This window comes from Chenopodium album, chromosome 7 (genome assembly GCF_948465745.1).
Source record: "Chenopodium album chromosome 7, dcCheAlbu1.1, whole genome shotgun sequence".
NCBI lineage: Eukaryota > Viridiplantae > Streptophyta > Magnoliopsida > Caryophyllales > Amaranthaceae > Chenopodium > Chenopodium album.
Window position 1 is genome coordinate 75,653,595 of NC_137840.1, and position 15,763 is coordinate 75,669,357.

A 15,763-nucleotide genomic window follows, 5' to 3' on the forward strand; every position below is an offset into this window, starting at 1 on the left:
ACGACATAATTTTAACAAAATATTAGTCTTTTTACAATAAAAATTATCATTAAATATATTAAAAATATTATAATAAGTTAATAATACATGGATCATTTTTATGTAAGAGGTGTAATTAAGAAAGTAATCAAGACCTTGATAGGCCCAATTAAAAAAACAATCAACAACGTGGTACATGTTCATTTCAGCGTGGGCCTTTACTCCTTTAGTCTATGTTTCAATTCACATGTTAAATGATGAAGTAGCGAGTTGGACATCCTACCTTAAACTTGGACTCTCTCCTTCCATCTTCTAAACTCCATTATCATCAATTACGACTACAATTGTTAATTTTATTATTGATTACTCCATCTACGGAGCATCTCATGGTTCCTTCGTTTTTCTGATGTATATCATTTTCATCCATTTTTCTAAACTCCCCTATTTTTTTAATTCTTATATAAAAAATAAAAAAAAAAAACTACTAATTTTAATTTATTTTGTTTAGAACAATACATATATATATTTTTTATATATATATATATATTATATATATATATATTACCTCACTTGTGGAGCTCAATTCAGTCAATTGTAATTATTAAATCTCTTTAATAACTCCCCTTTATAAAATGAAATTGCTAACATAGGTGGTCTTCATTTTATTTTATTTGTTTTTAATTTTTGTTGCAAAAATAACTTAATGTAACTAAGAGAACAAAGAGAGTAAAATATATCATTTTATTTTGATACATAATAAGATATAGTATTAAGAAGTGATTCTTTAAATTGTAGAAAATCACCTAACTACCCAAGCTTTCTTAAAAAACCAACATGAAAACACCGTGGCGTAATTGCTGCCGCCATCAAATTTCTAATGATTGTCAAAAAAATAAAATAATTAATTATGATTGCATCATCATGCATTAAATCATACAATATCTAATTACACATTAATTATGATCAAAAACAATTTTAAAATATCTCTCATTATGAGCCAAAGAGCAAGAGACAAGACAATTATTCGTTTGAAGAAACAACTAAATAAATCAATCACAAACACTGCCAAAAAGCTTACTTGTCTGTAATTGATAACAAATTTGTATTTTTTGTTTGACAGCATATGAAAGCCATGTACTAACACAACATTAACATAAATATTATTATTAACAATTAAGAGATATTTAGCCTTATAATATGTCAAATAGTTTATAAATTAATTTATTAAAACACAAGATTAGTGTAGCTAATTAATAATATTGCATAATAAGAAAGTCAAAAGTAGCCAAGGAGGTAATTGTTGCTGGTATAATGGTGGGGTATGCAACACCCAATCATACCCTACTTAGTTTACTGTAAGACTCTTTTTTTGATAGAAAACTACTTAAAGACTAGGAAGACTATATACCATAATCTATGTATTTGCTGACCAAAAAGGAAAATTGTGTGAAAAAGAGAAGATTAACCTAAATGATAAGCTTTTTCTATTTTGGTTTGGTGAGTGGGATGGACAAACACTAAATGCCATTTTACATTTTACATAATAGTATCCAATAGGGTCATATATGTAGCATTTGTACTCCTCCTGTTGATTTGGAATTTATTCATATATATATAATGACAAATATTAGGATTTAAGAAGTACCTAAAAGATTTAGGTTTTACGTGAGCATATATCGGAGTACTTGGTACTATGTAGGAGGGAATGGAAACAATTCAAATAAATGATAAACGTTGATGATTATACGAGATAAAATCTTGATTCATGTAATTGATTTCAATATTTGGTTTTGGTGTAAATCTTCTTATTTTTATTATATATATTTTTCATGTTTAAACATGTTATTTTATTATTCTTAATTTTAAGTAACAATATGAGACTTTTCATGATTGTTCAATATAAAAAAAAAAAAAAAAAAAAAAAAGAAAAAAAAAAAGAGATTTATCATTAAACTTAAGAGTTTAATAGATTTTACTGTAATTATTATTATTATTTTTTTTTTGAAATATTATTACTGGTTACTTCATATCTCACATGTAATTGATTAAAAATGAATTAGGTGAATGAGATTGATTATTTATTTCACTTGTATTATTTTTTTAAGGACATTTACTTGTATTCTTTATAAGTTTATAACTAATAACTAATACTAAGTAGTTATCGATTTCTACTTGGATAGGACTTAAAATAAGAAATTATCGTTAAGGGCTAGTAACTTTTAGTCAATTTTTTTGATTGTTAGGTCAATGAAAAATGGGAAAACTATTCTCTAATTTCAAACTACATAGAAAATATTCTATATCTCCATTCAAAAATCAAAATTAAAGTCATAAACTATACGCAAAACTTGTAGTTTACTCACCTAAGCTAGACAATAGCTCTTAAAATATTCTCATTTATCTCATTTTCACAACGGCCAAAACCCCTCTTTTACTTTCTCTCATTAGTCGCCATTAAGCATTAAACCCAAGAAACACAAGGAATAAACAAAGCCACTTTTAATTTTTTTTTTATTTAATTTTTTCTTTTTTTGACTGAAAAATAAAAAAGCAAATTAAAGCTGGATAAAAAGGAAACTCTCGCATCAATATTTTTACCTTTAAACATCTTACAACGATGTCGTTCTATCACTTTTTTCCCATTTGTATTGCTTTTAGCCTCAAAAAACAAAAAAATTAGATAAAAAATAATTAAAAATTAAATAAAACCTCTGTAAAAACTTTATTTCTTGATGTGAAAGACCGCGAGAATGGCAAAATGTTATCCCAACTCACAACTTTCCTCAATTGCTAAACCCAGAAAAAGCAAAAGGGTCCCTTATTTTTTTCCCCTTAATTTTTTTTTTTAAAAAAATTTGGAGTATATTTTTTGCTTATTAATTTAATTTGACACCCTAAAAAATTGACAGTACTACTACAAAACAGAGCATATTTTCTTGTAACTTTCACTTCTGGGTTTCTGTAATTTTCTCCCCTTTAATTTGGAGCCCTTTTAATGTTTGTTGGGTCAATTCTTCCTACCAAGTTTTCCTATTTTTCCCAGAAAAAACCCCACAAAAAAATTCTAAAAAAAATCTAGAATTTGTACTTTTTCCTTGGCTTAAATGGGCTATATTAAATTTTGATTTTGATTTTGTTTTTGTTAGATCAGTGATGTTACTTGTGTTTTTGTAATTTTTCTGGGGTTTAATTGAAAGATCCCAAAAATTTTTTAAAAATGGCAGTGGAATCATCTAAGTTAAGGTTGGTTCGTTGCCCCAAATGTGAGAATCTACTTCCTGAACTTCCTGATTATTCTGTCTATCAGTGTGGTGGCTGTGGTGCTGTTCTTCGAGGTACTTTCAATTTTCCTCTTTATTTTTCTTTAAAGTTTTGCTAAATTTGCTTAATTTATTTTCTGGGTTTGATTGGAATTGTATTTTTTTTGCATGATTTGGGTCATTGGGTGTTATATTTATATATGTTGGTTGTAAATTTGCAGCAAAAAAGAATAATCTAGAAGCTGGTAATGGGTCACAGAGGTCCATTGAGGAGAGGGTTGGGGTAATTTCTGATAAATCTGAGAGTAATTCTGGGAAAACTGATAAATTTTTGGGGAAAGGAGCTATTTCTGGGGTTGAGAATGATGAGGTTAGGGTGAGTAATAATGGTGAAGGCAGTAATGAAGTTGTTGAAAATTTTGGGAGTGATTCTAAGAGAGAAGTTGTTGCTTGGGAAGTTGAAAATGGGGATTCTAGTAAAAATGAAATGGGTAATGGCAATTCGGAATCTAGAGTAGACAAGTTAGAGACCCTAAATGAGAATGTAAATGGGGTGAGGAGATCTAGCCGGGGTTTTGAGCGAAAATCAAGTGATATTGGGGCTGCAGATCGATTTGGGAGGGCTAGACGAGATTATTTCGAAGGGATGAGGTCTTCTAGTTCGAATCATTTGGGTGACTCGTCCAAGTATCAGTTGGATTCTAGTTATCGAAATGAGGCAAGTCGAGCTACTAGAACGACTGAGCTTATTGAACATGATCGAGAGGAGCTCTTGAGGAAGTTGGATGAATTGAAGGATCAACTCAGTAGGGTTAACAATGCCAATGAAAAGTTTCATGAAAAACCTCCCTTGGCTCCTTTGGAGTCGAGGATGGCCCATGTAGAACCTTATGCTGAACCTGTGGATTGTTTTCGTGATCATCCATCTAACTTCCTCCGGACTTCAAGGCAATTTTCTTCTCCTAATAAACCTGCTGCCGGACCACCTTACTTTGAGCATTACCATGAGCAATTTCCGGTTACTCATAATTACAATTCAATGCACAACCCAAATCATGCTCCCAGGTATGAGGATTCATATGAACCTAGAATGCTCCGGAGACCTCCTCCACAACGGATCCCAAGTCACCATCAATATATGGGTCCTGAGCTAGACCCTTTTGAGCCACATCAGTATGGTATGGCTGTTAATCACCATTCGTGCTCTTGCTATAGATGTTATGACCGACAACTGCAAGCTCCTTTGCAAGTCCCACCATCAGCATTTGCCAATAGAAGGTTTCCTCATGTTGTGAACAAGCCCATGTCGTGCCAGCGTGAAGCTCAAGGGACTTTTGGCTTACATGGGTATAATTCTAGGATTGTTGATCCACAACCTCATTCAAGGTGGCCGGGTGACGTTAATGTTGAAATGGGGAGTTTTTCTCGTGGTCGTCCTCATAGGATGGTTCTAGCTAGTGGTCATCGTTGCCGCCCTGTAGTAGGTGGTGCTCCGTTTGTAACATGTCACAATTGCTTTGAAGTATTAAAGTTGCCGAAAAAGGTGTTTTCCAAGAAGGATGACTGGCAAATGTCTTGTGGAGCATGCTCTACTGTGATCTCTTTCACCGTTACGGATGAAAAACTAGTGCCAGTTGACACAGCAGTGAAGCAAACAACCACTGATGCTTTTGACAAATCTGATGGGTTTGGTCTTGGGCCTCATGGCCATAAAGCAAGCTTTTGTTCTGAGGACTATGCTAACTCAGTGTATGATTTTCAAGCAATGGATAGGGAACCTATTTCTTCATCAACTTGCCAAGGTGTAAGCTCCAGCAAGTCTGAAGAAATGCACAACCTTCATTCGGTTTCTGCAACCACTTCTGAGGATGAACATTTTTCAGATGAATTGGTTGCTAAAAAAGGAGTGACCTCTGCAACTATTCATCCTGAAAAAGCTGCATCTTCTCCTTCTCCTCCAGGTTCACCTCTTCAAGACCCTTTTGATTACACATCTAAATTCCGTGCCATAAACCGTTATGGAAAGGGAAATTTGAGTAGTCGATCAGATCAAGAGAGGGTTATTACTAACAAGAATACTGTTCGGCAAAACTCCTTGAAGGAGTCACTGGCAACGGAGATGGAGATGTCACATAATGAATACCTAAATAATGAAGTAACACAAGAGTCAACAGATAAATGCAGAGAAGAGGAACTCCCAAAGATGAAGAAAGGAGTGGATTCATTTTTGGCAGGAATTATAAAGAAGAGCTTCTCTAAATCCAACCAAACCTTGGAAAGTGGTAAAAGAAATGTTATGGTTAATGGGAATCTGATACCAGATAAATTGGTTAAGAAAGCAGAAAAGATGGCAGGCCCAATATACCCTGGACAATACTGGTATGCTCTTCAACTGCATTTAGTATCTGCTTATACTAATTTGTTTCAAATGGCTTTGCATTGTGTTGTATCGGAAAGTACGAAGTATTAGGTTATATAGTGCTGATTCTGTTAAGACTAGAGGCATATGGATAATTCTTTTGTTTCCCCTAAAGCTAGAGACTCTGTTTCTATAAACTTGGATAAGGCATGATATGTATAATTTCAAGCCTCTGCTGAGTTTGGGACATTCATATGTCAGAGTTCATAATTTCAGGCCTCATGTTTTTCTCCTTTATACCTAATAATCATCTTTGTTTTGGTTTATGCTGCTGATTGCTATTAGATATTGCATGTCCTTGCATCGAATCAATTACAACTTATGATTTTTGGACACCATATAGATATATGTTCTTATCCAAACAAGGCGTTTGGTTCTGATGTTTGCGCTGATATTAGTTTACAATAACTAGATGCTTGATGTATTCATAAAAATTAAAAATAAAAGTTGGAATTGCACCCTTTTTTTGTTGTTGTTGTTGTTGTTGTTGTTGGGGCTTGGACAGCATATCTAGGTGGCTCACTGCTTTCTTATAATTGTTTCTTGTTTTCCATTTTATCAGGTATGACTACAGAGCTGGGTTCTGGGGTGTGATGGGTGGACCTTGTCTTGGCATCATACCTGTAAGCTCTCTAAATTATAGTGTGTATTCTCTGATCATATCCTGAATATATGTTTTTTTAGTATTATAAACTCTTCAATTGTCTTACGTGTTTCCAGCCATTTATCGAGGAGTTCAATTATCGGATGCCAGAAAATTGTGCTGCTGGGAACACTGGTGTGTTTGTAAATGGTAGAGAACTTCATCAAAAAGATATGGAATTGCTTACAATCAGAGGACTTCCAGCTCTTAGGGACAAATCTTACATTATTGAGATCTCTGGACGAGTTGTGGATGAAGACTCTGGTCAAGAACTTGACAGCCTTGGCAAACTTGCCCCAACGTAAGTTTGATTTTTTACTGTTCCCCGCCCCTCCATCTCTCCAAAAAGGATAAAAAGAAAGTTTTGTCACATTATTCTATGAAGGAATATGCTGTGCTTATGTTTCCAAACATACCTTCATTTATTTGCTGAAATGGAGAAATGATGAAAGGAAGTCTATTAATCCCTCCGTTCTACTATATGCTTCTCTGCACAGGGTTTGACGCTATTATTAAGGGTAGAATAGAGGTAGGTATAGTATATAGAGAGAAAGAGAGAGTTGGTGTTGGGGGGGGGGGGGGGGGAGAGAGTTTGGGACAATGTGACTTACTTCCAGATATAGGAGTATAACATTAAGGCAGCATGTTTTGAATAGGTTTTTAAGCAATTTTTGAGACAAATGCCTGGGGTTCATTAATGAAGAGTGCTCACCTGCTCTGAGTTTCTGACAACATCATAAAGCCTAATGTAGTTATGTATATCTTTTGATTGGTAAATTCACAAAACATCATTAAGTACGACATAGATGATAAGTAGTTTCGTAATTTGAAGTGCTAGATAAGATTGGTATCATGCAAGTCATAAAAAAAATAGTGGAGTCTTCTTCCTTGTCTGACAGAGAGCTCGCTAAACTTGATCAAATGTGTGAGTTTTTGTTGCCATATTAGATTATTACTTGTTAGGTTGTTGGGAAGCAATTTCAATTACTTTCTAGGATGTAAATTCTGCATTACCATTAAAAAATACCTCATTCTGGTATTGTGAGGACCTTCTCACTTGCATGAGCATCATATTGAGTCCTGGACACTTGGAAGAATACGTATAAAATGTATGTGGTCTTTGAAAAATTAGGACCTCTTAACTGGATTGACTCTTTAGCTATATTATGAATTCTGAATGCATTACTCTGTATCTTGGATCTTTTATCTAATGATAATGAATATATACAAAATTACAAAGTACATATAGCTTATTATAATCTGACAAATTTTTTTCCCATGGTCAGGATTGAGAAGGTCAAACATGGGTTTGGCATGAGAGTCCCAAAAACCGTGTCTTAAAGTAAACTGTCATGCATGAAAACAAGTTCACTAAATGCCTCCTACAATTAGGAATAGTCTGGTTGTCTGAACTTGCCCTTTTGAACTCCATACTTGCTTCAGTCTGCTGTGCTGTCGAAGGAGGTTTCCAATGATACCCCAGTAACTTGTCTGGATTACAGAATGGTGATATCTGTTTGTCCATTGTATTCAAAGAATCAAAGATTTTTCATTGGTGCCTTTGGTTTGTTCGGAGAGGTTTAGGGTCTCAAAAGGGAGGTGTAAATCGTCCTATCTTTCTCTATTATTTATGTAATATCAATTAGCTGATCTAATTTGTAATGCTGTATATTGTTAGATGCGTTGTTAGTCAATCGGCACCAATCAAGTGTTATGATCTCTAGGAACATTTCCCCCCCTCATTTTATGCTTGCGATTTTGTAATGTATCAAAGAAATGGTAATGTGTTAAAGTCCAAGAGCAAATGATTGATTGCAAATTCATTTGTTTCTGATGAATGTGAAAGTACAGATTGACCTCTTGATAGACTTGTATTTTGTGTCGCAGTTTCATTTTTGTCAATGGAAGTTTGATTTAACTTGTCTACATCTCTATATCGTTCTAGTTTTATGGGATGTCTTTAAAGTTGTTTCTCCCTTCTTGTTTGATGTTCTAGAAGACATTCAAAGCTCATGGTTACTGTTGACTGAATTCTGAAAGGACTTTGATTATTAATTGCATAATTTTCACTGTTCCTCACGCAATTTGGCATAAAGGACTGACTATAAATTATACAGATAATCAGATTTGAATATACCTTTAAAGAGTACGCATTATTTTGAATATATTATTATAAAATGAAAAGAGTATAAGTAATAGTAATAAATTTTGGGTACACGTACACCTAGTGTGGGATCTTAAACACGATTAATCAAGGTGCTATCTGCTCAACTTAAAGTAGCAACTTATATTGGTCTCTTTATTCTTTACTAAGGGCCTGTTCACATTTACTTAATTTCAGTTCAGTTCAGTTCAGTTCAGCTCCAATCAGTTCAGTTCCAATTAGTTCAGTTCAGTTCAGCTCTTAATTTCCCTCTCTCATAAAATATTCATTTCAGCTCAATTCAGTTCAGTTCAGTTCCAATCAGTTCAGTTCAGTTCAGTTCAGTTCAGTTCAGCTCAGTTCAGTAAATGTGAACAGACCCTAAAGCGATTCATAATGAGATTGGGGTTACAAGAACAAAGAACAAACTATGCATTGAGTATTTGAGTCTATGAAGCGTAAAGCTTTGTTTGGTTACTTTTTGCTGTTTTCGTGACCCTCCTTTATTAATCTTTAATTACTTTTAAATTCAGGATTAATGTATCAAGGATCATCTTCTTTGATTTTTCTAGTTGTAAATCAGCTTTTATTGCTTTTTTGGGGGTGGGTATGCAATCTATTCGACCCTTTTTTTTTTTTTTTTTTGAGAAACCAATTTTATCTCTTTCTAGCGGCAACAAAGTTGGCTGAATAGAAGAGATTATATCTTAATAAGACCCCAAATGTCAAGTTGGTGATTGGAAATTTGGAATCATATCTTAAAACTCTAGAGTCTAGTCAATCAATGCAATATTGCATAATAATACCAAAATACATGTATTGAACCAAACTCGTTATTAGGATCTTATAAAACCTAATTATAAACTTATTAATGTTCTAAATCAACTTTTATGATCCTGAGAGACATTTCATTGACTCACAGTACATCTTACTGCTTATAGTTGTGATGTTCTACAAATCACAATCAATAATTCATTCATAACGAAAATAAGTGCCAACATCTACCATGAGCAGCTATAAAGTCATAATGTGGTGGTCCAGCAGCAAATATGGACACCAGCAATTCTGAATTTTTCCTTGTTACAGTTTAATGTTGTAGGTTACCTGTTTGTTTCATTCATCATATCCACAAACACAAATGTTTTTCTGGATGGTTCAAAAACTTAATTCAAGAAAAAGGGTAATATTTCTCTATCAAAAATTCGATTGTCATGTTAGTAATGTAATACGAAGTATGTATATACACTAATTGTTATCATGTTAGAAAAGGGTTATTCACCAAATCTCATGTGAACCTGATATATAATATTTGTTGTGGTGCAACAAATTTATTTTTTATATTCCATTCTTTATACTTGGTATAAGTTATCCCGTTAAAGTTAAAATGTTTAGACTTTAATTATTTTTTATGTCATTTTTTTTTAAAAAAAAATACTACACATAAACTAAGTTATTCATGGACACGTCTATATGTACCTAAAAATCATTATTGTGGGCATTATGGCCATTTTAATTACCACCTCGGCGATCTGGCCGACATATGTTAATAAAGAGTATACACAACACAATTACACTTCCAAACCAAACTACAAACATCTCTTCATTCCTCACTTCAATGTCATTGATCCTTAAAATACTCTATACTAGTAAGGTACTAAGATATACACATCCACAATCTCCTTTTTCCTCAATAAAAAATAAAACATCACCTTTTCTCTATTAAAGATTTATAGGTGGAAAATCCACCACTTTATTTAATTATATAATTATTTTTTCATTCATGAATAATGATATTTAGATCCCACCATGCAAGGTTTGTTTGGAGGTTGTAGTAGTAAATACTCCACTGAAATATACCCATCAAACTCAGAAAAATTTAAACCCAAAAATTAAAATCAAAATAATAATAAATTAAAAAAAAAAAAAACCAAAACCCCAATTCTTGAGAATTCCATTCCCCAGGAAAAACAAGACAACAGAGGAATAAACCAGAAAGAAAAAGAGATGAATTGGGATTCAAACCCATTGAAACCAATTTCATTTTACAAACAAAATTCATTTCTTATTAAACTTTTGATTTTGTTTCTCTTGTTTGGTTTGACAATTCGCTTCTTTTCTTCTTATTCCATTGATTTTTCTTCCCCAGTTTTGGAAATCAAGACTTCTTCCCCTGAAACTGATCTTCTTACTTTTGATAAAGGTACCATTTTTATTTTATCTTTTTAATTTCTTCTGCATTTTTTCATTTGATAATTATTTTCTTCTGTAGTATATTTTGCTGCTATATAATCATGCATCTTTTATGATTTCTGTGAGAAATTCTGATTTCATGATTCTACATATTTTTTCCCTGTTTTTTTTTTTTTTTTTTTTTTGGAAGTTTGGGGAATTTGATTGAGCTTGATATAAACTTTGCTCAATCAAACTTTAAGTTTCTGTTGTTCCTTTGAACCAAAAAAAAAATCAAACTTTAAATTACATTTTATTTCAGTTCTATGAGTGAGTAAAATATGAGTAATTTTATTAACCCTAAATTGTGGAAATTAATTTAAAGGTGTCTGCTGTTCTTTGCTTCTATAAATTCCTGATTTTTTTTTTATTTTAATTTATTTTTAAAATATAGTTTTAAGTGATGGGTTTGGCAAAGATCACTCATAAAGCAAGAGTTTTCGAGTAAAGAATTTTTTTTAGTGACTAGTATGAAACTATGATTAAGTACTAATAAACAACAAAAACAAGTTTCTAGTAGATGAAATGAATTTAATATGATGTTTAGCTACATAATATGATCATATATTTTTTAAAAATGAGTTCATTGTAATTGCATTAGTTCTAAGCTTATATTGTGGTTTGCTCAACCATTTGTAGGCTCTCTCACATCCAATTCAACCAATTTAATTGAAGATGAAGCAAAATCGAAATGTGATTTGTTTAAAGGTGAATGGATCCCAAATCCATCTGGTCCTGTATACAATAATAATAGCTGCCCTTTCATTGAGCTCCCTCAGAATTGTATGACTAATGGCCGGCCCGATTCGGACTACCTCTATTGGAGGTGGAGTCCCTTGGATTGCAAGTTGGATAAGTTCAACCCTGAGAAGTTTCTTGATATGATGAGCAATAAGTATTGGGCTTTCATTGGCGATTCCATTTCTCGCAATCATGTGCAATCCTTTCTTTGTACCCTGTCTCAGGTATATGATCTTGCCTTATGTGGATTTATCATGTGTTAAACGTTCCCTTGAATCGTAAATTGATCTTTGATAGAACTTTATTTACATGTTGTAACAATTGAAAGATTAGTTGTTAGTAGGATGTGTCTCATTTTATGCAGAAGTTCAAACTGTAGGAATTAGGAAACTCTGGAGTTATTGCTTAGATCAATATGATATGTTGGGTGGTGAAGATACTTGCCATTTTTCTTTTCCTCAATCTTGAAAACAAGCTAAGAATGACATAATTACCTTCATGACCTCACTATATTGTGCTTAAGGCGTTACACTTTCCTTTTTGGCATTCCATAAACAATGACCATCATAGAGGGCCTCTCTTTTGAGTTGTCATGATATAGAAATGATTTCTGAGTGAGGGTAAATTCTTTGTGCTGATCGTAGTTGGCAATTCTAAGTAATGTGTTAAACTTTAAAGTAGTCAAGAGTAAAACACCTCATTTTTATTGTTTAAGGTGGGTTCTTAAACAATAAAAATGAGTGACAATCATTGTAGACACAAAAATGGGATAGAATATTTAGATGTTTTGGTGTGCAGGAATACTTTTAATGTTGCACACGCTTTTTCCTTACGTGAAATATTCATTCTCTATGGTCCTCTGCTCTTGCTCTTCATCGAAATCCCTGGTTGGCCGATGAGCTAACTTGTGCTGCCCATAGAGTACTTTGAACTTGGGCACTGGGGTCATTGTATCGGTGGGGCATTTATAATGGAATGATAGCTAGTTTAGTGGTTATAATCGCGAGATCTGTTGTGTGTTATTATTAGCATCTCCCATTGGATCATAGAAATCTCTAGTGCTATTATTACTACCTTTCTCTTGTCTTAATATGCAAGATAGGGTCCTACTTAATTATCCTTGAACATTCATGATGATTTTGGTGGGTCTTGTGAAAAGAATTTGTAGGTTTATTTGTCGGTGCAGTTGCTGTGTATTGTGTTTGTTGCAAAGTCATGTACAAGGTTAATCTGTCCCTTCAAAAACTAGTAATCTAACAAAATTACCTCAAATTCCTATCTTACAAAGCAGATGATGAAAGTTTCTTCTGCTGGTTGGACAATGACTTCCTGGATGAAATGCATGTATTCCAAAAATTATGGTTTTTTCAAACTATGATGTGGTGATTTGATTATAGCCTTGTTCTGCAGGTTGATCAAGCTAAGGAGATCTATCATGATGAGGAATACAAATCAAAGACATGGGTTTTTCCGTTGTACAATTTCACAGTCGCGGTTATATGGTCCCCATACCTTGTCAAAGCCGAGATTTTTGAAGACAATGATGGAGTTTCAACATCTGAGACTCAGCTTCATCTTGACAAGTTAGATGAGAAATGGACAAGCAGATACAATAACTTTGATTATGTGATAATTGCAGGTGGGAAATGGTTTTTGAAGACTGCAATCTATTTTGAAAATAACACAATTCAAGGATGCCATTACTGTCATGGGAGAAACTTGACAGAACTCGGGTTTGACCATGCTTATCGCAAGGCACTCGAGCTGGTTCTAAACTTTGTGATGAATTCAAGTCATAAAGCACAAGTTTTCTTGAGAACAATCACCCCGGATCACTTTGAGAATGGAGAATGGCATAATGGTGGGACTTGTAATCGAAAAGTACCATTCAAAGAGGGTGAGGTGAACATAACTGATATAGATAGGATACTTTATGAGGTGGAGTTGCAGGAATTTGATAAGGCCATTGGAGTTGCATCGGAGAAAGGTGTCTCCTTAAAGCTTTTTGACACAACCCGACTCTCTCTATTGAGGCCTGATGGGCATCCTGGGCCGTACAGGCAGTCTCATCCTTTTGCAAAGGATAAAAATGCCAAGGTTCAGTATGATTGCTTGCATTGGTGTTTGCCAGGGCCAATTGACTCCTGGAATGATTTGGTCATGGATATTTTGATGAACGACTAAACGAAAGAAATGCAAGAGCCATTGACACTTTGAAAGGTATGTTATGGGTAGATCCATATACACAAAGTTATCCATGCAAAGTTCGATTTTGGATCACTGATGTAAATTTTTTGTTATGAAAAATTCTTTCTTGTAAAATTTTTGTTATACAAAATTCTTTGAATGAAAATACTCGAAAGTGATCCGGAACCCTGGATAATAATTACTCAGGAAAAGCTATGAGAATGCATCGGCTGTGTTATTTAATCTTTGGTTTTCTTTTTCTTTTTTTATTTCTTATTTTTTTATTTTTTTATTTTTATTATTGTTTGATTTTTTACTCTATTGTAGCAATTGTACACAGTATTCACATGTATACCCGTTGTTTATGCTCAAACACATCCACATTTTTAGGTGAGAGTTTGAGGACACATTCATTAGATTCAATTGCTTGTAATTCAGCATTCATTAGCCATCATCCATCGTTGATCGATACTCCTAGTTGTTGGTTATTCTCCCAATACTCGAGTTTCCCTTAATTGTTTCACATACATTTCAAATTAGAAGGCTCGTTTGTAGTATAAAACATTATCAACATCATTCTCAACATCGACTACAAACAAGACAGAAATAAGTAGTGCATATAACTAATACGGAGTATCAGTACAAATCAGCTAGAACAGCGATGCTGTAGCTAAATTCATTGCAAAAGAAGGGAAATCGTCTAGTAACACTGCTAACATAGACACACATAACGTACGTGTTTGATGAATGACAATGATACAACACCCAATAGTAAGAAAGAAAAACAAGACATCGATACTTTGATGAATGAAAATGATGCAACACTCGATAATAAGAAAGAAAAACAAGACATCGATACTACAATTTCATTCATCCATCCATCCATACAATCGATAGATTAAATCCTTAGAAACGATCATCACTTATCGCAGTTATAGACAATCGTCCACCAATGACCATTTTCACAACAAGTACCAACTATTGCTGCACTACAAAATAGTCCGTCGCAACATGGATCTAAATTCAGACCGCATGGATAACCTCTCAAGGTGCACCACTGCCCTGATGCAAAATCTGCAAAAAATTGAAATTTACACACATTATATCTTTTATACTTTTTTATTTTGAAAAATACAACATTATATTCAGTTGATCAATATCACTACAATTATCATTAGAAATAAAAATAAAATTAATGAAGGGATAAAGTGTATTACTAGATGCCATGATAACAAGCAGTAACACAAATATTAGTGGCTTCAGATTTTTTGGGCACACCATTTTGATAACCTACCACTTACTAGTTACTTTCTGTAATTAGCTTAATTTTGCTTGGAATGAAGGCTTAAGCAATTTGTATGATTGGTTTTTCATTCACTTCCCTATTTATAATGTCTATACAATGTCATATTTGTGTGTTATTACCATATTTTAAGGTCAACTCCAATTATTCTAATATTTAATGAAGCTTGGATTAAGGAGTATAATAAATAACCCACGTTATTCAATAATTTTAAAAGAAATTAGGAGGAAAGTCTTTCTATATGCTTTATAAGAAAAATAAAAAAAAACAAAAAATAGAATAAAAACCCTGCATTATTATCTCAGGTTTCTAAAGTTACAACATCTATCTATACTTAGAATTTAAAAAAGCAAACCAAAATAGACATATGTCATCATTCTATTACACTTCCCTAACTTCTTCTTCAACCCAACGTGCCACATGTCATTTTACCTTTTTTATTTTAATTATACAATTTTTCTAAACTCTTTCATTAAACACGTCATCTTCATCTTCCCTCTTTAATTCAACCTTTTTATTTTTTTCTCTTTGATTTTAGTCCCCCCATCTTCTTTCTATTAAGTCCCATTTCAAATTAAAGTCCCAAAATTTTTATTTCTTTAATTATGTTTTCAGTTACATATTACACTCATAATTATTTATTGGTATTTCCTCACTCATATCTCAATGTAATTTTCTATAAACAAGTCGTGCATTGCACGGGCCAGAAGGCTAGTTATATTACTTAATTAACACTACCATCATCATTAGATATAAATTAAAGTTACATTAATTAATCAAGGGATGAAGTTTCATTACTAGATGCCATGATAACAAGCAGTAACACAAATATTAGTGGCTTCAGATTCTTTGGACACAC

At 33.0% G+C, this 15,763-nt stretch overlaps 2 protein-coding genes across 2 annotated transcripts; both read left to right on the forward strand.

Annotated features, from left to right (window-relative positions):
• The first annotated feature begins 2,742 nt into the window (after positions 1-2,742).
• Positions 2,743-8,229, forward strand: LOC145639636 (uncharacterized). Its single transcript, XM_081690927.1, has 5 exons — positions 2,743-3,314; positions 3,461-5,618; positions 6,221-6,281; positions 6,379-6,602; positions 7,588-8,229. The coding sequence occupies exons 1-5, from the start codon at positions 3,197-3,199 to the stop codon at positions 7,640-7,642; spliced, it is 2,616 nt and encodes an 871-aa protein (XP_081547053.1). The 5' UTR covers positions 2,743-3,196; the 3' UTR covers positions 7,643-8,229.
• A 2,088-nt stretch (positions 8,230-10,317) lies between these two features.
• Positions 10,318-13,813, forward strand: LOC145638606 (protein trichome birefringence-like 25). Its single transcript, XM_081689594.1, has 3 exons — positions 10,318-10,644; positions 11,313-11,638; positions 12,825-13,813. Exons 1-3 carry the CDS (start codon positions 10,449-10,451, stop codon positions 13,596-13,598), a joined length of 1,296 nt encoding a protein of 431 aa, XP_081545720.1. The 5' UTR covers positions 10,318-10,448; the 3' UTR covers positions 13,599-13,813.
• Positions 13,814-15,763: the final 1,950 nt, after the last annotated feature.